The sequence below is a fragment of the Nyctereutes procyonoides genome, unplaced genomic scaffold (assembly GCF_905146905.1).
Source record: "Nyctereutes procyonoides isolate TBG_1078 unplaced genomic scaffold, NYPRO_anot_genome, whole genome shotgun sequence".
NCBI classification, from domain to species: domain Eukaryota; kingdom Metazoa; phylum Chordata; class Mammalia; order Carnivora; family Canidae; genus Nyctereutes; species Nyctereutes procyonoides.
Window position 1 is genome coordinate 42512756 of NW_026575044.1, and position 23377 is coordinate 42536132.

At 33.0% G+C, this 23377-nt stretch overlaps 1 protein-coding gene across 3 annotated transcripts in view; it reads left to right on the forward strand.

The window, feature by feature from the left end:
- Positions 1 to 23377, forward strand: part of SMCHD1 (structural maintenance of chromosomes flexible hinge domain containing 1) — a 143696-nt gene that overhangs the window by 98219 nt on the left and 22100 nt on the right. For all 3 annotated transcript variants that reach the window (XM_055324007.1, XM_055324008.1, XM_055324006.1), the window contains exons 35-45: positions 2391 to 2478; positions 3130 to 3261; positions 3792 to 3944; positions 7792 to 7918; positions 8083 to 8202; positions 9570 to 9655; positions 10241 to 10363; positions 14044 to 14234; positions 15863 to 15972; positions 16229 to 16299; positions 22764 to 22935. In XM_055324007.1, the coding sequence (XP_055179982.1) occupies positions 2391 to 2478; positions 3130 to 3261; positions 3792 to 3944; positions 7792 to 7918; positions 8083 to 8202; positions 9570 to 9655; positions 10241 to 10363; positions 14044 to 14234; positions 15863 to 15972; positions 16229 to 16299; positions 22764 to 22935 (1373 nt within the window). The remainder of the gene's footprint in view (positions 1 to 2390; positions 2479 to 3129; positions 3262 to 3791; positions 3945 to 7791; positions 7919 to 8082; positions 8203 to 9569; positions 9656 to 10240; positions 10364 to 14043; positions 14235 to 15862; positions 15973 to 16228; positions 16300 to 22763; positions 22936 to 23377) is intronic.

Consider the following 23377-nt stretch of genomic DNA (forward strand, 5'->3'; position numbering starts at 1 on the left):
TGTAATATGTGCATATGATCAGTTTTTGTAAACATATTCCATATAGTAGAAAATAATATGAACTGCATGTAAAATAGTGTTATGTTCATTACTTCAAAATTTGGTAATTATTGTGTTTCAGTTTTCTGTAATTAAATTTTTTCTATGTATTTTAAACTTTGCCATGTATATATATTTTAAAGCCGTGTGGTAAATTTCCCGTTATGGGTGTGAATTTATTTTCTCTCTTAGTTCTGTTAGTGTTTACCCATTTTAAGACTGTGTTATTCTTTACATATAGACTTACATTATTATATTTTTCTGACACATTGAATTTGCTATCATTATTAAGTATCTACTTTTTTCTCTAGTGATGCTTGTTGCTTGGAAGTCTGCTTTGATAACAGTATACCAACTTTCCACATATGTGACATGCAGAAACCACTTTAGAGATCATGAGAATTAGTATTTGTATAAATATCTTTTTTTCATTATTTTTGTGTCCTTATATTTTAAATTATCATTTATAGATGGCATATATTTTAAATGATCATATATAGATGGCATAATAATCTTTTTTTGTATATTTTTATTGGAGTTCGATTTGCCAAAATATAGTATAACACCCAGTGCTCATCCCTTCGTTAATAATCCTTTAATTGAAAATTTTAGATCTTAGAAATAATTACCAGAAGCACTTGTTTTTGACTCTACAGTTTTTTAGTTGATTCTACTATCATTTGTTCCTTTTCCTTTTAGATTTATTAAGTGTTTTTAGTTATCATGTGTTACTCTTTATTAACTTGGTCTTATTATTCTCTAAATGATTTTTTTTGAGAGGTTACATGCATAATTACATACTATACCGGTGTGTGATGATGACACTTTGCATTTTTTACCCTCTCCTTGGTCAGTGCATGAATCTTAAAACACTTAAACACCATTCTCCCTCTTGCAACTTGGATGCCTTTGTTGTGTGTGTTAAATCTATCAATACATAATTATTTCATATAGTTAGTGTTCACGTAGCTTTACTAACTCATTTCTGAAGGTTTCTGTTAAGGTTCAACTCAGGTTTTCCATCTAGGATCATTTTGCATCTGAGAAGTTCTTTTAGTATTTATTACCTCTAGTGTACATCTGCTGATGATGAATTATCTCATTTTTACTTGAAAATATATCACACCTTCATACTAGAATAGTATGTTTCTTGAAAATGATACTTTACTTTATATTGGCAGTTTCTTTCTTGCAGTACTTGTAAGCCAACCTTCACTATCCTTTTATTTATGTTGAGAAGCTAGCTATCATCCTTATTACTATTATTATTTTTAAGATTTATTTATTTGAGAGAGAGTGTGTGTATGTGTGCACACGCGTGCGTGAGTCAGGGGAGAGGGAGAAGAGTCTTAAGCAGATGAGGGGCTCTATCCCAAGACCCTGAGATCACATGAGCCAAAACCATTAGTTGGTCCCTTAATAGCTGTACCACCCATGTGCCCCAGCCTTACTATTATCCTGAAAAGTAATTATTTCTATTCTTTTTGTTTTTCAGCAGTTTTACTGTGATGTGTCTAATCATGAATTTCTTTTTATTTTTTCTTCTTAGTTTTCATAGGCTTTGATTTTATGGTCTTTGCTCTGGTTTGAAAAATTATCAACCATTATCTTACCAAATATGGGTTCTGCTTATTCTTTCCCTCTTCTTTTTCTGGCATATTAGTCCTTACAATGTACTCTCTCATCCTCTTTCTCTCCATTTGCCATTCTTTATTGTCTCTCTTCTAGATATTTTCTTCTAAACTACCTTCAGTAACTGATATCTACTCAGTGTACCCAATTTGCTGTTAAATCCATCTTTCAATTATCAATTTCTATTCAGTATTTTTAGTGTTGTTTGTTTTTTAAGGCCTAGTTCTCTGTTGGAATTTTCAGAAATTTTCAATCTTGTCTTTCATTATGCTAAGAATTAGTAACCAGAGTTTATTAAAGCCTGTCTCAAGTTCCTTTTAGTCTGATTCAGTGGGCCCTTATTTCTGTTGTTCTTATTTTTTGTTGTTTACCATACGTTTTGCTTATGAATATTTACAGAAATAATTTGAAGTGTAAAGTATTTTCTTTCTCCAGGTCAGGTTTACATTTGTTTCCATTATCTGGGCCAGTAGCAGTCTGTTTTCTTTTCCATCCACATTCAGAGATTCAGATGATTTAAAACTGAATTGTTTCTCCCTTGGGACCTAGGATAAAGCCTCATATTACAGGAAATATTTGTTGAATGAAGGCAAATATAGTGATAGTCATTCTTTTTTTTATTCATTTACTTTTTGTAGAAGGAGTAGAAATGCTGATGTTTTGAATACCTTCCCTTTTTATTTAAAAGGTATCAATAATCTTATCTCTTTCTAACATAGGGATAAAGCAATTCCTAACAAAGTGGGAACATACTGTATCCAGTTTGGTTTTATGATGGATAAAGCAAATATTCTTAACAGTGAACAGGTTTGCTTACTCTTTTTATATACCATAGTTAGCTTTACATTTTCTTGGTTAGTATAGGAATGAAATGGTTTTGTTTAAAATTGAATTAATTATTGGATGCAGTTGATAATAAAAGTTAAATAATGCAATTTTCAGAAATATTAGGATATATTTAAAATAGGTTGATTAATATGACCTGATATTTAAGTTACTTTTCCATTTCTCTTTATTTTGAGGAGTCCGTAAGCGTTTTAGTGTATATCATGGTATGGTTACTCCTATCAACCATACATGAAAAATTTTCAGTTAATAATATTTTATGTATTAGAATTCTGGATAATGAAGTTTTCTGGATAATGAAGTTAAAGGTAATCTTGATATACATCATCTCCATTCAATATGTTAGTGTACTAAATGTCTAAAAAGTACCTGTATTTTTAAATCTCCTAAATTTGCCCTTAGATGGCTGTTAACATTTGAAAATTTATCTCTGACAAATCTTTCTACTGAATTTTAGAAAATAAGTTGATTAGTTTTGGGTGATTAATGGAAATCTATCTTAGAAAGTAACATTACATTTTTTTAGTGTATGCTAGCATTATTTCTTGTCTTACTCTTAAATACTAAACCATTAATATATTGTTAATCACAAAGCTGCTTCTCTTTTGTAAGGTTATAGTTGATGTTCTCCCTAATCAGCCTGTGAAGTTAGTGCCTAAAATCCAACCAGCTACACCAGCTGTTTCAAATGTTCGCTCAGTTGCCAGCAGGACCTTGGTCAGAGATTTACATCTTACTATTACGGTAATGTTTATTTACTTCCAAACTTGTAAAGAGTAACAAAAATTATTTTTGTTTTAGTGTGCAAAATAGTGAGTCAGACATTAATTATTCAGTTTAAGGCTATAGGGAAAATTTGTGTGGATGAAATATTTATAAACACCTTTGTATTTTAATACCAAGTAGAACTGACTCAAAAATGCAGAAATTTGCCTGCCTTTCTTAATATATACGTTTCTTTAATCTCCTGTTTCCCATATGTTCTATGAATATGTGTGAGATAAATTGACGACTCAGTGTCCATTTTACTGATGGGAAAGAAGGAAGTAATCATTTTTAAGAGCTCTGCTCTGATTGATCATAGTGAGCTCCTCAAAGCTTCTGATTACTGAGGGAGTAAGTGGCAATAGACCTGCCAAGAATATTAAGAAAAACATGTGACACTAGTAATGGGACTTGACCTTTGTGGAAAATTTTCGTAGTGGGATACTATGTTCTTTTCTGGATTTAATTTTACCAGTTCTTCTAATTCGTTTTTTATTGTTTCCTTGAAGGATGACTACAACAATCATACCGGAATTGATTTGGTTGGCACTGTAGTAGCTACCATTAAAGGATCTAATGAGGAAGATACAGATACACCACTCTTTATCGGGAAAGTGAGAACACTTGAATTTCCCTTTGTGAAAGGTTCAGCTGAAATCACGGTAATTTATTATGTCTTCTAGTAGATAACGTTACTATACTTAGTCATTTAAACCACAGTGTTACAATACCTGTTCATTTGTATATATAGCTATGAAAATGTTATAAGTATAGCAATAAATTAGAAAGTGAGTGGAAATATTTTGTGATTTTGCTGTAAGCTATTACAAATTGAACTTGTGGGATTATTATTACTTTGGGCAAGAACCCCCTTTTCCCTGTGAATGTTCTGATTATAATTCTTTTTAGCTTCAGTGATAATATATTAATGTATTCATATATTTAAAAGTTACCATTCTGTGGATAGAAACAGAACATAACATAGCCAGGTAAAATGTATACATATCTAGAAAAACTTAACAAAGCAGCTTACCTTTGTTACCCTTTTTTTTTTCCAAAAGGGAAATATTTTTACTTGTATAAAAAATACACAGTACAAACACGTAAACAATCACTGTTTTACCACTCTTCAGAGATAATGATGATTAGCAATTTAGTGACTTACTTTGCAGACTTTTCTGTACATACACAAATACTGCACAGATACCCTATGTGTAGATGACTTATATACATGGGTGGGGGGTAAAATTTCATTAATAAAAATTTTTTATAAAATCTATAAAATTTTGCTTTTATAAAAATTTTTATTTGACACATCTTTGATGTATTTCTTCATCATTAAGTATAAATGTACACCATTGTATTAATGAACATAAATTTATTTGACCAATCCTAAGTGGAAATTTAGTTTTTCTTTCTTTCTTTTTTTTTTTTTAGTTTCTTTCCAAAGCTTGTAGTTATCAATAGTGCTTTTTATCATGTTTCTTCTGTGTATATGCTTGCATAGTCTGATTATTTCCTTAAGAAATTACTAGAAGCTGAATTGGTGGCAAGATATGTTTATTTTAAGCCTTTTGGTCATTAGCTATTGCCAATTGCTGTTCAGTTTATAGTCCCACCACAAATTTGTGTATGTTCTTCATAATATTGCCAACTCTAAATATGAATAATTTTTAGATTTCTAACCCAAGTTTCTTATGTTTAAAAAAATACTTTGTTACCAGTAGGTTGAACATTTTTCTTGTTCTTGATCTTTTTAGGATTGTCTCTTGATGCTTTTTCTTTTGCAATGTTTATCATTTCCTTAACTTTATATTAAAGATATATATATTTTAAAGATTTTACTTATTATTTGAGAGAAAGAGAGCAGGGGTGGGGGAGAGGGAGAAGCAGGATCCCTGCTCATGCAGGGCTTGATACCAGGACCCTGAGATCATGACCTGAACTGAAGGTAGACACTTAACCAAAGTCAGTCTCTATTGGAAGAATACACCTAACCCACCCTACCTTTATCCTGTTTCCTTGACACTCCCCTACCCCTAGCCCCTTGTAGGCATTTGAAATTGCTACCACAGCTATACACATTTTTGAGTTTAAGATGGTGACGTAAGCTATTTCCTTGCAGCTGCATGTAGAATTGAATTTTCATGTCATACATAGGAATTTCCACTAGAGCTTCCCAATGCCACGCTGAATAAGCAGAAAACTGTTGAGTCCTCCATGGCTTCTGACTCATAGATTGCTTTAGTAGGTCTAGGGTAGGGCTCTGGACTCTTACCAAGCCAGTAATTCTCATCAATATGGACATTTAGGAAATACTGGCCTAGAACACAATGTTATTTGTAAATATTCCATGTTTGCTTGAAAATATGTACTGTTTTCTGTAAAGTTATAATCTAAGCTTATTGTTCAAGTTTATTAATTACATTAGAGAATTCTAAATTCTCCATACTTTTGCTTATTTGATCTAGAAATTTCTGAAAAAGGTTTCTAAATTTTATTCTACATATTTGTCCATTTCTCATATGCCACATTCCCATTTGTGCTTGGATCCAGTTATGGACTCTTCAGTTCTCATTTTTGTTACTCTGTTTTTCTTTGATAAGTTGTACATCAGAGATTGCAAACTATAAAACTTTGAAATAATATAGGAAAGGCCTCCTTAAGACATAAAAGAAAAGATTTTATATCTTTTTAAATTTAATCCAATTAGCCAACATATAGTGCATCATTAGTTTCAGATGTAATGTTCAGTAACTCATCAGTTGCATATAACACCCAGTACTCATCACATCACCCAATAACCCCATCCCCTCACCCAAAGATTTTATATTTAACTATATAAAAAGTTAAAACTTTATATATCATAATCATATCTTAGAATTAAAAGAATGATGGCAGCGTGTTGATAATTATTGACCCTGAATTGTGGATATGTAGAGAGATCATTTATCTGACCATACGATAAAAAAAAGGTTCTTAATTATGTTGTGTAGAAATATTGCTCTGCACACATAACAGTGTTGGGTTAGATATATTAAACATTTTTAAATCTGAAGAACTTCCTACAAATCAATAAGGAAAAACAATTTAGTAGAAAAATTTTAAAAGTAATTTTTTAGTAAAAAATAAAGAGTATGAGCAGGCAGTTAATGGAAGAGAAAGTAAAAAGGACCAGTAAGTAAGATGCATGACCTCAGTACCAATCAAGGAAATGCTAAGTGAAATGATAATGACTGGTTGTTTTTCATCCATTTTGAAAAAAGAAAACTTGCTAATGAAGTGTTGGCCAGCACCAGCGAAACTAGATATTCCTACTAATGATGAGAAGATAAATCAATGGGCTTTTTGAAGGGAAATTTGATATTACCTATTAAACTCTTTTTAATGAGTCCTATTTCTCATTATTGTAGAGAACACACAGAAAAATACTGAAACATACTTTCTTTGCTATATTAAAATTGTAGTTAAAAATTTTTAAGGAAACTAAATGTTCACCCAGCAAAAGGATAAGTACCATATACCTATACTATGCATAAATTTCACAGATTAGTATCTAGATATTCACTTGTATTGATCAACAAATTAGATTGATTGCTGAATTCCACAGTTTTAAAAACATGAATTACATGTTTTAAAAATGTGAACTGTATTTTCTGTGTTTATATTCATGTAAATACATTGAAAACAGCTTTAATAACTAAGTATGACTGCATATTAGTTTAATGGTAGATTTGTATTCTATAGTCCTTGGAAAGAAGAGAATTGTTATCTGTATTTTATAATTTTATTTCATGGATTGCTCTGCAAGTGTTTTATGGATTTATGTTTTTAAAAATTCTGCTTCTCTATCTCTGAATTGTACTAGTCTAAAAAATAAAATAATATCTTGTTTCCTGTAAAGAATGTAAAAAAAAATTAGAATGTAAATATATCTCCATTATTTACTTGATACGTGCTATGGTCTTAAGCTAAATTATATTGCAGGTGTTTTAAATGTGCATTAATAAAGAAAATACATCATAAAAAATCTTCTGAGCTTTTTAGGACCTCTTGTTTGGTCACCTGGGATTAGTGGGTCTACTTCCATGGTAACAGCTGTAACTTAAACTCACCATTGGGCTTTGGGCATGTCTATGATTGTTTTTATAACTTTTATGCCATCCACTGTTTCACACTGCTTCAGCTTCTTAAAGGCTGGCGTCAAAAAGACTTTGCCAGTTAAGATAGTAATTGCCCATTGATACTTCTGTTCCAAAAGAAAAGATACCTTTTTTTCTTGTAATTATCTTGCATAATCTATCCATTGATAAGATCATAAAAAGTTTTAGGTCTTGAGTGATGCTGATGTTTTAATTAATGTTGATGAGTCTTAAGGATCAGTCAATGCCTGTTGCCTTTAAAATTTACCCCACTCGGAAACAACACAGTAAGATAGATATGTAACATTTATACATTGACAATACCATTTTAAATCTTGTTTTTCTAACTGTTCTTTTCTTTTTACAGAATCTAGTGCTGGCGGAAAATAGTCCTGGAAAGGATAGTACTGAATATTTTATTGTATTTGAGCCTCAGCTACCAGCTCTGTCAAGAACATTAGAATCATATATCCTACCATTTATGTTTTACAATGGTAAGTTTTTAGGAAAATAGAGGATTTTTCTTATGTTTATGGTACTTTTTTTTATTATACTTTCCATTAACATGGTGCTTATTAGTTACCTAATCATATTATGACATGTTTTGGAAAAGTCACAATTTTAGAATTGTTTAAATTATCTGAATGCTTTTTCTTAGATGTCAAGAAGCAGCAACAAATGGCAGCACTTACAAAAGAAAAGGACCAGTTATCTAAGAATATTATAATGTATAGAAGTTTATTTGAAGCCAGCAATCAGCTTCTTGATGAAATGAAGTGTAAGTCATTCTGTATTCAAGGATAATAAAAAATTAGGCTTTGGGGAATGGTAAGGCAGAAGGTTGAGACCATGAGACAGAAAAATTGTCTACTTTCCTGGACTACAAATAAACTGCAGAACACTGCAGTAATGGTTGCATTCTTGGTTATCATTTTAAATAAATTTATATCCTGCTTACCTATAAAAATTTGAGATTTTTTTTTAATAGAAATCAATCTGTGGAAATTTAAGGCTTTTAACAAGACAGTAATGTTTATATCTGGCTCCAGGTTCTAGCAGAAGATACTAAAAGACAGTCTTACTGCAGAAGTGATATGTAATTTAATTTTTAGTTGAGTCTTGTGACTGTGTATTTTGCTTAAAATATTTGCGGTGTGTCACACTATGGAGGTATACAGGGCAGCACACATGGTATAGAAGCATCTAACTTTTAAGTAAATGCACCATGTTTGCTGCAATTCATAATCAATTTTATAGATTTAAAATAAGACTTTGGGTTGTGGTTTATCTTTTTCCATTTGTCAGATTTTTTCGTTGTGGTTTTTGTCTCTGTGTTAACTACATAGTTAAAATTTTGATCAGTTAACTGACAAATGTACTGCCTGCCTCAAGGTACTCACTTTTGTATATCCAAGGTCAATGATATTTAGAGGATAATAGAAGCTATGTAGGATGATGAGAAAATACATCAGTAGTAGCACTCAGGGTTCTTTTTATAAAGTCTTACTTGGTTCTTGTCACAATCTTATGCAATTATGTATGTTATATATAGTCATGTGAATCAGGATCAAATGATTTATCTAAGATTACTTGGAGTTTGCAGTATTAATATATACTATCTTCCTTAACCACCTTAAAACCAAATTTGGGTGTGGGTATTTTTTTTAAAGACATTATTTATTTATATACTTATTTTAGGAAAAAATAAATAAATTTATTTGACACAAAGTGGGAGTGAGGGGGGTACTCTGGAGAACAAGCACAGGGAGAGGGAGAAGGAGAAGAAGGCTCTCCACTGAGCAGGAGCCCAGGACAGGGCTTGATCCTAGAACCCTGGGATCATGACCTGAGCCAAAGACAGATGTTTAACCGACTGAGGCACCCAGATGCCCCTAAATTTTATTTTTTTAAAACCACCTTAAAAACCAAATTTTCTTTCTCATTATTGTGTATTAGATCCAAATATTAATTTTAGACTTAGTTTCATTTTGGATTTCTAAAAGAATCACTTATATTTTTTAACTTTAGCATCAGTCATTACGGGGGTGGGGGGGGACCCAAGAGATTGAAAGTATTTTTCAAAACCTGTGTTTCTGGGATTATTACAAATTGATGCAGGTTTGTTTGTTTTGTTTTTAATTTTAGGCCGAGTTGAAGAAGCAAAATTAAAAGAGGCTCAGTTGCAAAATGAACTAAAAACACATAATATTGACATCCCTACAACACAACAGGTATAGTTTCCATGTATAAGTGAAAGGCTTTTTTTATTAAATTATAGTCTCTAATTTTTTTTTTACAATTCATTTTTTATTTAGAGAGTAATGGGCACACTTGTTTTGGAGGTACCAAGACGTGGATTAGCCTAGTCACTAGACATTAAAAGGGGCTAACAAAATGATACTCTTTTCAAAGAAATTGAAGTTTGTATTTCTAATTTAATGACACTAATAAGTGAAATTAATGATACAACAATTTGAGAACTGTGCTGAAAGGGCTTCATAAGCTATAACCAGTATACGTGGTGGCAAAGAAAATGAGATAAAGTGACAATAGATTTCTTAAAACTTACGTTTTTTTATGTGTATAATGCTGTAGTTAGTTGCAAAGAGAAGTCCTATTGTAGGTTGTGTATTTCCTAAGATTAATCAGTGAGGTGAAAACTTTACGTTACTATAACCACATTGTTTTAAAGTGATGCTTATTTAATAACTTTATATTCTTGAGTTGTCCAAATTGTTGATTTTTCTCTGCTATCCTTATGGCTGTCTGGTACAGGAGTAATAGCCTTGTAGTTAATTTTTCTTTACAAATTACAGATGCCACACATTGAAGCACTTTTGAAAAGAAAGCTATCAGAACAGGAAGAACTGAGGAAAAAACCTAGAAGATCGTGTACTCTTCCAAACTATACTAAAGGCAGTGGAGATGTTTTGGGAAAGGTTTGTGTTTAAGCCTTTTAAGAGGCAATCAGTACATTTTATTACGTTATTTTGTTTAAAATGTGTTTTAATGTGACATTATAATAAAAGAGTGTTGATTTCTTTGTACTTTTTAATTTTTTCCCATAAATTTCTTGTTCTTATTACCATAGTAGGGATTTGGCAAAATTTAAAACAAATGCATAATTCCATAATTCTTATTTACTATTGAAGGCGATGGTAGAAATTAGCATGTTCAAGGCTTATTATCTACCTAAAGATGCTTTCGTGTCATATGACTTTCTAGATAGCCAAGACCTTTCCATGTGCTCAGACTTGAGTGAGATGATGAAAGAAAAAGATTAGAATTTTTCTGAGTCTAATATTGTTAGTGAATTCTGGGATGTTCCTAGAACTTCAGATAAAACAACAATAAGTTAATTGTTACTTGTTAAACTTTTCCATTTTATTATTTTTTTTAAATTTTTTTTTTAATTTATTTATGATAGTCACAGAGAGAGAGAGAGAGAGAGAGAGAGGCAGAGACATAGTCAGAGGGAGAACCAGGCTCCATGCACCAGGAGCCCGACGTGGGATTCGATCCCATGTCTCTAGGATCGCGCCCTGGGCCAAAGGCAGGCGCTAAACCGCTGCGCCACCCAGGGATCCCCAAACTTTTCCATTTTAATAGGCATCTCTCCTTTCTGCTTTTACCTCTGTTTTAAAATTGAGGAAGCTGAAAGTAAGGTACAGAAAGACTTTTTAGAAACTTGTTCAGGGTTACATAGCAAGCAGTTAAAATTGTAGAACACGGACTGAAGACCAGGCAGTTTGACTCCAAAGTGTGTATGTTAATCATTGTTCTTTATGCCTGTGTACATACTACTTTTACAACCATTATGTTTTTTTATAGTGTTTCTAGTTTTTGTATGAGGATATTGAAATTCAGAGAACTTAATTGTCAATATATAGTTATTAAGGGGCAGAACTTAGACATAAACCAAGGTTTCCCTGACCTCATAGTCCAGTGTAGTTTCTTCATAAGTGGTTCCCTAACATCACAGGCTAACTACACAGTGAAAATAGAGGGTAATGGTTACTCTAAAAATGTGTAGCCATGTTTGCTGTTGAAACCATGTTGCATTATTATTTAAACCCCAAATATGAAAATTGAAAAATTAAGATGAAAATTTAGGGCAGCCCGAGTGGCTCAGTGGTTTAGCGCCGCCTTCGGCCCAGGGCGTGATCCTGGAGACCCAGGATTGAGTCCCACGTCGGGCTCCCTACATGGAGCCTGCTTCTCCCTCTGCCTGCGACTCTGCCTCTGTGTCTCTCATGAATAAATAAATAATTTTTTTTAAAAGATATAAATTTATAAATTTTTAAAAAGATATAAAGATATAAATTTATAAAGATTTTGATTTATAATTTTTAAAATCGTTAGTCTTCAGAACCAATTTAAAAGATTTATAGAAAGAAACAGCTTATAGAAGAGGCAGTCCTGTGATTTAAGCATATAGATATCTATAGTTAGCCTGCTTTGGGGTACTAACATTCCACATTCAATGGTTATTTGGTACAGAATTCTTAGTAGATAAGATTTTACCAAAGCATAAAATAAATTTTCGCAGAAGAAATGTATTTTGAAGTCTTTCATTCAAATATTTCTTATTAAAAAAAACAAATATTTCTTATGTATCATGAAAGTCTGGGGGAAACCTTTGGAATCTCATTTTATGTAGGTTCTCCTCTGTCCTCTAAGACTACAAGCCCTCTTCTAACCATCAAGAGGAAGTTTTCTACTCCTTTCAAATCATACTTAATCTTCCTTGATTCCTCTTTTAAAAAATTCTTCCTGGTATTTATTCTAAAACTAGAATAAATGTGGAATATAGTAAGGGACAAGAGGAGGAAATTTTCACCTAGACATTATATGGTAAATAATTTTGTAATTATGAATACCTCAGTTAAGTTGTATAGTTTAGTCTTGCCCTCCTGAATCCCAAATACCTAGAAATCCCATCTGTATTTCTTTCAAGTGCCATTCATCTTGTATCCCTGAGGAAAAATTGGTAACATCCATGAAAAATGGCTAGGGTAGGCTCAAAAAAGTTGAAAAAAGTAGTTAAAGCTTAAATAAACAGAACATTGTATATGGGTACACAAGTAAAAAGATTGAGTTATATCTACAAAAGGATTAGGTTTTTGGAAAAGAAAATACTGTATTCTTAAGGAGAAACCTGTGTGTAGTTTAAGGAGAAAGTGTAATGTTAAGGAGAGCTTCTGCTCATAGCTTTACTTGAAATAATTACCTCATGGGCCGCCTGGGCAGCTCAGTCAGTTAAGCATCCAACTCTTGATTTTGGCTCAAGTCATCATCTCAGGCTTGTGGGATCGAACCCACGTTGGGCTTTGTGTTCAGTGGGAAGCCTGCTTGGGATTCTCTCTTCCTCTACCCCACCGCTTGTGCATGTGCATATTCTCTTAAATACCTGTCCTAACACTTGTGGTCACAAGTAGAATGAGATTACTCACTTTGATTTGCTTCTTCTAATCCTTCCTTTGTTTGCTGGAACCTTTCCTTCCTTCTTTCCTTCCTTCCTTCCTTCCTTCCTTCCTTCCTTCCTTCCTTCCTTCCTTCCTTCCTTCCTTCCTTCCTTCCTTCCTTCCTTCCTGATTTTATTTATTTATTCATTAGAGACATAGAAAGAGGCAGAAACATAGGCAGACAGAGAAGCAGGCTCCCTGGAGGAAGCCTGTGCAGGAGACACAAAGAGCGGTAGAGATATAGGCAGATGGAGAAGCAGGCTCCCTGCAGGAAGCCTGTGCAGGACTTGATCCCAGGACCCTGAGCCAAAGTCAGACGCTCAGCCACTGAGCCACTTGGGTGCCCCAGGAACATTTTTTTCATCTTCATTTACATGTACTAGTTTCTTTGCATGTCTCTCTTCTTACCTTTATTCCACTAACGTCTAGAGAATTGGAATACAAGAGTAGATCTTGTGATGTTTCTAACAATGACACAACATTTTCATTGCTAGGGCAGGTTTTTGCTGGCTGGTCAGTTAAAAAAAATAAAGGGTAGATGTGACTGTACCAATGTAGTAAATGAGGTTTTAAAATTGGCCCAAACATTTTAATGTTGTTAGACTGAGCAAAATGCTTGTGACTAAAGTGTTTGTAAATAGGAGAGTAGCCATTTATCCTAAGTTCCAGTGTGTTCTTATAAGCAGAAATTATTATTTGTGACATTTAGGTTTGTTTTCAGAAAAGAATATTGGAATAAGATACCTTCTTAAAAAGGTATGATATATACTTATTTCTAATTGAATCTTAATCTTCCATCTATTTAATATGTATATTTAAATGTATATTATGATAACTTTATCAAGACATCTCAATACTAAAGATACCAACTGTGAAAATTACATCATTAGTTAGCTGATAACATTGTAAATATTTTTTCTTGCTCATTTCTAAAATTACAGGAGCTTAATTTGTAGGACAGTTTTTCCAAAATTTAATAGCAGAATCGATGTTTAATATTCAAGCCAGTAAGCATGTATAGCTTTTTGAGAATTTTTTAATTCTTATATTTCAGAAAAGTTTTTGCTGTTTAGATGTAGGCTTCTTAAAATACTTAATAAGAAATTTTTATATACTTAAAAGTTTTTTAATTGATTTTTAAAAATGGCTTATAGATTGCACACCTGGCCCAAATCGAAGATGATAGAGCTGCAATGGTTATTTCTTGGCATCTGGCGAGTGACATGGACTGTGTAGTCACCCTGACCACTGATGCTGCACGTCGCATCTATGATGAAACCCAAGGTCGTCAACAGGTCTTGCCCTTGGATTCTATTTATAAGAAGACTCTTCCAGATTGGAAAAGGTTAGAAAAAAGTGGGAGTGATGATTTTTTTCTGAAATATCTTTTCTGTTAACAAGAGGCTTAATTTTAAAATGGTTTCTATAAAAGATCCCTAAAATTGAGCAGGGACTCAAATTATCTAGATTATTTTTATCTTCATTACAAATGTGTATACTTCATGAAAGTGGGTATTGCAGTGTATTTACTCATATATGCTGGCCATATTTAATTTGCCAAGTAAATCTTACTTGTATATAAGTTACACAGACACATACAAACCCAAAGAAGATTTTTGGCTTTTACATAGGAAGGATGTCAATATCATTGATGAAATATGAAACTCTTTTATTTGGAGTAAGGGTATAGATGAATGTGTTTTGTCCTGTTTGTCCATTGAAGATAAGTAGTCATGTTTTAGGTAGAGAAGATCTCTATTGGAACTGCCAGTAACAAAGTTGAAATGTAAGAGACTATCTAGTTAGAATGTTTTATTATTTTGGTTTAAGTAATTATTTCCTCATTTACTTTTCAAAATATGTTTTTAGGGAATAACCATGCAAACCAATTAGGCTTTTTTTTAATCTAAATTTAAAAGTACTTTATATATAGTCTGATTTTGACCTTAAAACACTGGAAGGAAATGCTAACAAAACAAAAAAATGTAGAACAGTATTGTTAATTTTCTCAGATTCCTAAACAAAGCTTTACAATTGGGTAGGAATAGGGACTATAAGGAGAATAGGAACTCTAATATATTAAGAGCTTACTGTATTATTAAACTAAATGTAATTCATTGTAATCTGAAAATAGTTTTAGGAAACAACCAGAATTTGAACTCAAATCTATCAGTTTCTAAAAACTCCTGCTGTATTACTGGTCAGTACCCATTTTAAACAGTATTGGAAATCTAGTCAGATCATAATTCCTGTATTCATAATACTTTTTGTGTGAATAATTTTTCCCTTTGGGGGCGCTTCTTTTATCAGCGGAATCTGTGAAGACAAAGTTAAGAATCTTTGATTTAGGGAAAATATGGATTTGGTATTTAGGACTAATGTTTGCACCAGAAACTAGTTATCCTGTCTGTTCCTGGTGTTGTAGCTCTTATTGAGATTGAGTTAATTAGCTCCTAGAACCACCCCTACCTACCCTCCAGCACTCATACTTTGAAGACTTGTGAAAAGCTATGCCACATGGAACCATGAGAAAGGTCCTGACACTCCAGTCAACCTCCACTTCTTGAATAACATTGTTTTCTCTGGGCTTCAGTTGTTCATTTTGTACTGTGTGGGAAGGCACAGGGAGCCAGAGTACCAGATCTGTCTCCCTCACGTGGATATCTTCCCCTGTCCATACTTGGGCCACTCTCCACATAATATAGTCATATTATTGGCATCCGCATTTAGGACTAGTTTTAGAGGCTGTTTTTCTTTTTCCCTTGTCAAACTCAACAGTCAGTTTATATTAATTTTAGTAGACAGATAAAACTAAGTAGATATTCTTATATAGTAAATATTCTCATTTCTAAGAGTGTAATAGTTAATCATTAGGAGTGTCACTTGTGGATGGGGAAATGATTTAAGTGATCACAATATATTTTTTATTAGAAGTATATTTTTAATATATTTTTAAATTTTCTTTTTATTCAGACCTCTACCTCATTACCGAAATGGAAAATTGTATTTTAAACCCATTGGAGATCCAGTCTTTGCCCGAGATTTGTTAACATTTCCAGATAATGTAGAACATTGTGAAACAGGTAAAGGAAATTATGGTGACTTTTTAATAGAGATCTTACACTTATGATCCAGATATACAAATTACTGGTTGTAGAAATTTATGTTCTTATTTATTTAATAAGTTATAGTTTTATCAATATTTTAATCTTATTTTTTCTTGTTAAAGTGTTGAATAAAATTCTAATGTTACTGTTCTTCCTAAGAAAATTTTGTAATGTGTTAATATTTTAATATAGCCAAAAAGGATGTCATAATTTTTTAAATTTCATTTTTTAGTATTTGGTATGCTGTTAGGAGACACCATTATTTTGGATAATTTGGATGCTGCCAATCATTATAGAAAAGAGGTATGTATTTGAGGTTTTTTTTTTTTAATTTGTAGCTCTAATTTTAATGTATATTTTTAAAGCTTAACATACTAGGGCCCTATATAGAAATAATTTTATGATAATGTTCACATGACTAACCTTGTCAAAACTGATTTAAATCCTACAAATTGACAAGCAGTGCAAAAATGGGTATAATATATGAATGAATGGGCCAAGAAACAACTTCAAATGAGATATGTTTTTGGGATTTGAAACTTTCCAAAATCCAAAGCCAGTAGCTACTATTGATGATAGTATTGGAAAAAGAGTATTCTCAGATAATGTTGGTGGAAATGTAATTTGGTGTAACTCTTATTTGTTGTTAGGACTGCTGTGATAAAGTACTACAGACTAAGTAGCTTAAATAATAGAAATTGATTGCCTCACAATTTTGGAGGCTTGAAATCCAAATTCAAGGTATGAGCAAGATTGATTCTTTGTGAGAGCTATGAAGCAAGGGTTTGTTCCAGGCTTCTCTCCTTGGTTTGTGAATGGTCATCTTCTCCCTGTGTCTGTTCATATTATGCCTGTCTATATCCCCTTCTTATAAAGATACCACTTAATAGATTAGTACCTAACTTTATGACCTCATTTTAACTTCGTTATTTCTATGAAGACACTTATCTTTAAGGTCATGTTTGGAGAAATTGAGGGGTTAGGACTTCAACATTGGAATTTTGCAGGACAAAACTAATAACACCTTTGAAGGGCAGTTTGCAATATAAATGTTTCAGTTATCTATTGCTACCTACCAAAACACTGCAAAAATTAGTGGCTTTAAACAATAACAACATATTAGTTCTCAGGTCCCTGTGGACATCTCTGAGTAGTGTTAGCTAGTTGCAGTGGTGGCTAGTTACACTTAGAATGGTGGGAGCTCCAAAGTGCCTCACTCACACAGTTGGCAGTTGGTGCCAGTTAACTTTCTGAGAATTCAGCTGCATCTGGCAACAGGCTCAGCTGGCTCTGTCTTCTGGGATTACTGTTTTCACACACATCTCTACCCCAGGGTGCTGTAGTATAATGCCATTAAGAATTTTTAGAAATTCTTATCTACTTAAGAGAATCTAAGGAAGCAGTGCCTTAAACCTGAGGCCATAACAAAGGGACATCCTTAACCTCAGGATATATTTTACAAGCTGGGCACTGTATTTTATTCTTAGTTCTGAGCTCTCCATTTTGGTCACAGAATAAGCCGGAGATAAAAATCACCCAGCACATCCAAGATTAGAAGTATTTCCTCAAAATTATTTTTATTTCCTTATTATATTTATTAATTTCCTTGACATTAGTTCCTATTTTTATCTACCTCCCACTCATACTGACTAGATGATATTGGCTACTGCCTAGGCATTCAGCTATAAGCTGGCAGACTTGGATCTCTCCAAGTGAAGATATATATGAGTATAAAAGATTTTATAATGAGAAACATTGGAAACAATTTTAAATGTCCATCATTTAGGATTGGACAACTCCATTATAGTAATTTATACAGTAGAGTATATGTTGCTGTTTATAAAGTGTAATAAGTTTTTATGTCCAAACAAAGAAGGTGTACAAAATATATTTTGTTGAAAAGGTTAAAATTATGTATAAAATTATTCTTTCTTTTTAAAAAATAAGCTTATGGTGGTGAGGGGACAGGCAAAATGGGTGAAGAGGAGTGGGAGATACAGACTTAAGTTATGAAATGACTAAATCATGGGAATAACAGACACAGCATAGGAATATAGTCAATTATACTATGATAGCAATGTACGGAGACAGATGGTAGCTACATCTGTGGTAAGCATAGCATAAAGCATAGAGATGTGGGATCATTATGTTGTACACTTGAAACTAATATAACATTGTGTATTTCCTATACTCAGAAAAAAAATTAACTTAAAAATATATGAGTTATGTACTCTAAACTGAAGAATGTATTTTATACTGTTGGATATACTCAAGAGTTATCAATTCTGTTTTACTTTTAAGTTTTACTTATGAAAAAAGAAATCTCAAGGAGGGCCTTTCAGAGGACTGTTCTCTAGAGGTTGAATAAAATAATACATATAAAGCATTAAGCATAGAGTCTGGAATATGGTAAAATTTCATTAAAGTTCTCTTTGTATCTGAGATCCAGGGGTCTTGAATTTTTGTAATACACAGGAAGGATTACATTTAGTGAGTATAGTGTTAGGAGCTTGAAATTACCAAGTGATAAACATGTATGAAAAATATAGGTTTGTGAGTTAACTATAACTAAAAATGAGTAAGAATGTTTGTGGTTACATAAGAGAAAACAGGCCAGTTTAAAATATAAGCCAGTATCTATAGAAAGTGTATTCTAGAATCGTGGATACCTTAGAGATAATATATACTCTCACTATATAAATGAGAAACTTGAAGTTCAAAACAAATAATGAAGCTGTACCAAATCACACCAACTTATGGCAGAACTAGAACCATCAGAGAAATTTTCCTTTGGACCCAGTTAAGAAGAGATAAATGTACCCTGATTTACGAGAGCTAAATTAGTGAGATATTGAAAATTATGCAACTAATTGGGGAATAGTATTTGATATTTTCATGAATGTTTCCATGGGAACCTAATAATGGCTATAATAGACTATATCAGAAAATAGTTGTGGATGGAGAAGCTACTATATTCTGGTAGTGATTAGCATATTTATATATCTTGATTTACAGAGTAGAAACCATGCCCATTAAATGTCATGACAATATAGAATCTATTAGGAGAAGATGAGAAACTTACTAGTGAGGATAGACTTAACAAATTTGGATAATAACTAAGGTTCTACTTATTCAACATTTGGACACTTGACTATATGAGATACAGTGGATGCAATTACATGTTGAACAACTGGCTCTCTGGTCAGTGGGGTGATGGGACCCTGGTTTGTAGCTTTTGCCCATGGTGTATTCCTATCATGGCTGATTTCCAACTGCCTATGTGCAGCCATTGAATGAAGTGCTCAAGAAGATTGGCTCTCATGACCCAGTAAATTCTTGCTCCAGCACATCCTCCAGGCACCGTGCTAGGCACAGAGGGTTATACAGAGATGGACTAGACAACTCAAATTCTTGCAGAGATTAACTAAAAGGCTATTTCTGGCTATATATATCATTAGAGTATGTATCTTCATGTTTGAACTGGCAAAAAAGTAAGGTTTCTAAGTGATGGTAGAACTCAAAGATAAATAGAACAAGCCAGGTTTTGCTTAGAGAACATGTGTCAAACTAATTGAAATTGAGCTCAGAGAGTAGGAAATTGAGTGTCTCAGAGGACAGGAAACAAAACCCAGGGCTTTAATCAGAGTGGGGAATCTGATTCCCAATAACCGGATCCCCCAAAGGGCTAATAACCCTTAGTATAAGTTGAGCAAAAATCCTGCCATTTCCATTTCAACTCCCAAGTGCCTCTGCAGACTGCAAGATAATTATCGCTCTTGAATCTTGGCACCAGGTAGAAAAGGAAAAACAAAACAAAACAGGTTGTTTTCCTAGAGAATTCATCAATATCAATAAATTGGCCTTTGTTTGCAACCAGCATTCAATAATACTTGAGTGGTCTGAAAAATCTCAAGGTAAACATTTGGTTTCACATGGTGCTGGACTGGTAGTGTCCTTAGATACCTGATTGGAGGAAACACAGATTATCCCTGGAAGAATTCATCTTTATCTTAGACCTGAAGTAATTTCCATATTGAACATTAAAGCAAATATTTTTAAAGTGTATTTAATATAATTTAAGAAAAGTTGAAAATGAGAAAAGAGCAAGTTGACTTGAAAAAATAAATAGAGCTTCGTTAAAACTAGAAAATATACATTAAGAAAAATAAGATTCTCACTGGGAAAGTTAAACAGCTTAAGGGAGAATTAGTGAATTGGAAACTAGGTCAGAAAAATTGTCCAGACTGCAGCCCAGAAAGAAGGAATGTAAGGAGGAGCAGGTTGAGAGTCATGGACAAAATGAGAAAATCCCAAATAGTAAATAAAGTCTAATCAGAGTGCCAGAGTGGAGGTAGAAAAGGATCATAAGGCAGTATCTGAAGAATCTAATGGGTGAAAACTTTTTCAAATTGATGAAAAACACTGATCCATAGCTTTAAAAAAGAATGTAGAGGTGCCTGGGTGGCTTAGCTGGGTGAGCATCTGACTCTTGGTTTTGGCTCAGGTTGTGATCTCATGAGTCGTGGGATCAAGCCCCACATTGGGCTCCACACTCCGCATGGAGTCAGCTTGAGGATTCTTTCCCTCTGCCCCTCCCTGCACTCACTCTCTCGCTCTCTCTAAAATAAAATGTAATAGAATATATGACAAAAGCTGGTGCATTATTTGTTCCTCATAATTGGTGTAGCAAATACTGATTGCTTTGCTTCTTAAGTTTTTAATCAAGTCTCGTAATTCTACCAGTTAAGTACTGTTGGAAAGCTTTTCTGAGAAAAGGCTTTTATGGCATCCCTTTGTAATACTGTTTTTGCTAGTGTTACTGTTTTCCCTTCCTCAATACTTTATGCCATTTACTACTTCAACCTGTCAGCTCCTCTGTTTATTCTACCCCCACTCCTAGTCCCCACAACAGTGTTGAATAGGTATTTCCCAGAGCCATTGGACTGTTGCTCACTCACTGAATTTACAAAAGCTGTTATTACCATTTTTGTCCTAATTGAGTGCTTAGAAAGGTAGAACTGTAAGACTGAAGGACACTTTGAGACTTGAAATTGTCCATGGAAGTAATATTTGCAGAATTGTTGTAGAAGGGAGCCAGACTGTCCTTTTTACTGGAGGCTTGTAACTCCTACTGTCAGTCTGTTAACAAGAAAATGGACAAGTCTATAAATTTGAGTGTGTGTTAATTTAATATGACATCAAATCCTTAAAAATATGATCTGAGTTCTGATAAATGGATAGTACATGATTCCAGTTTGTATTTTTAATGTTCACTTTAAGAAAACATATTAAATCCAAACTAAAACTAAAAAAGATGTGATTGTAGTAAAACAAAATTATAGTAAAACAAAAAGATTGATTTCACCAAAGAGTTTATCATAGATTTTCCTCATATAGTCATCTTATTGCATTTAAATTTTCTTTTTAAGATTTTTTATTTTTGAGTAATCTCTACACCCAACATGGGACTCAAACTTAACACCACAAGATCAGGAGTCCCATGCTTTACCAGCTGAGCCAGTCAGGAACCCCTGCATTTAAATTTTTTTTAAGTATCCACTTCAATGGGAAAACATTTGTAAAGTACCTCTGGAATTATATTAAAAGAATAAATACTAGTTATGATTTTATGTTATATTTTTTTCATTTATATTTTTCATTTTTAAAAATCAAATTTAATATTTTTATAATTCAGACTAAGCCCAGTATTAGATTGAATTAGGTATTTTTACATATTGTTAAATTATATTCTTCAATCATTTTTTAATATATGTGTTCTATTTCATTGTATGGATGTACCCTAATTTATGTAACTTGTTGAGACATGCAAGTTTCATATCTTTTATTAAAACAGTGTTTTAGCGCAAATTGTTCACATCTGTGATTTTTCTTCAGAATAAATTCTTAGAAGTGAATTGCTGGGTGGGTCTTGCAAAACCAAGCTTTTTAATACTTACTATATTTCCTTTGAGAAAGGCTGTCTCAGAATAGATTAGTACAAGAAGACTTTCTCCCTAGGTCTCCCAACATTTCAGTGTGTGGTATGTCTTAACATTCTGAGTAGTCAAAAGATCTTACTTGAATTCTGCCTCTCTCATTTTACATTTTATTTTTGTCTATTTCCTAGGCCTTTTTTGAAAGACCATTCTTAGAGATCATGAAATGCTAAATCCAATGTCTTTCTTTTATTGTCCGACTTCTCTGAAGCATCTGATTCTTCACTAACCCTTCCTACTTCGCACTCCATGACTTAGGCTTTACTATGTATTTCTAGTCATCCCAACTCTGACATTACTAGCTCTTTTTCTTCCCATAGTTGAGATCATGGTATTATCCTCTAAAGATTTAGCCTGTGCTTTTCTGTCTGTATTCTTCAGTCTCATATCCTCTTTTTGCTCTCCCTTGGTCATCTGGAAAATTTGTATCTATCTAATAGAAGGAAACTGAGGTAGTGATGCTATGCTTTTCAGATCATGGCTCTCTGGCTTCTCTCTTCCTTATTATTATCAATTAAGCCGTCAGTTTGACTGTTTCCATTTGCATTGTCGCTATTCCAGTGTAGGTTGACACAAGAAGTAATTAATTCATCTGGCCTGCCTCTAGGTTTTTACACCCAGTTCATCTTATATTTCACTAGTTTATTTTGTGAAAATACTACCATGACCATGTCATTACTAATCTTAGGACCCATAGTGATTTGCTCATTCTTAAAACAATTGAGATACATTTTATAGGCTCACTAACTAATATTCATTTGCTTACAATAGGTTGTTAAAATTACACACTGTCCTACACTGCTCACCAGAGATGGAGATCGCATTCGAAGTAACGGAAAGTTTGGGGGTCTTCAGAATAAAGCTCCTCCGATGGATAAACTTCGGGGAATGGTATTTGGAGCTCCAATACCAAAACAGTGCCTGGTCTTAGGGGAACAAATAGGTAGGTTGAATAAGTACTTAAATAACAATTTCTCATTTGATTTCAATCCTTTGGGGCTTATGTATGATACTCTAACATGAAAAATTAACCAGTAAAATATGAATACAATGTTTTTATCAACTACCTTTTTATGTCAGGTAGTTTTGAATTATATAGAAGGTAGGTGACTAGATTACAACTAAGAACTTTAATTTTAGGGTGCATGACACGTGACCTCCCTCCCCAGTTTTCCCTTCTGCAGGCCTTTCCCCTTTACATGAGGTCGGTCCCCTGCAGGCTGTTTGCTCTTTTATATAGTTATAATATGCTTGGGTATCTACTTTTGTAGCAAGAAAGTCATTGTCATTATTAGCTTTAAAAATGTTTTTGACTACTCTAAACACCTCTTAGAAGCAGAATCATATACGGTTATTTGTCCTTTTGTGACTGGCTTATTTCACTT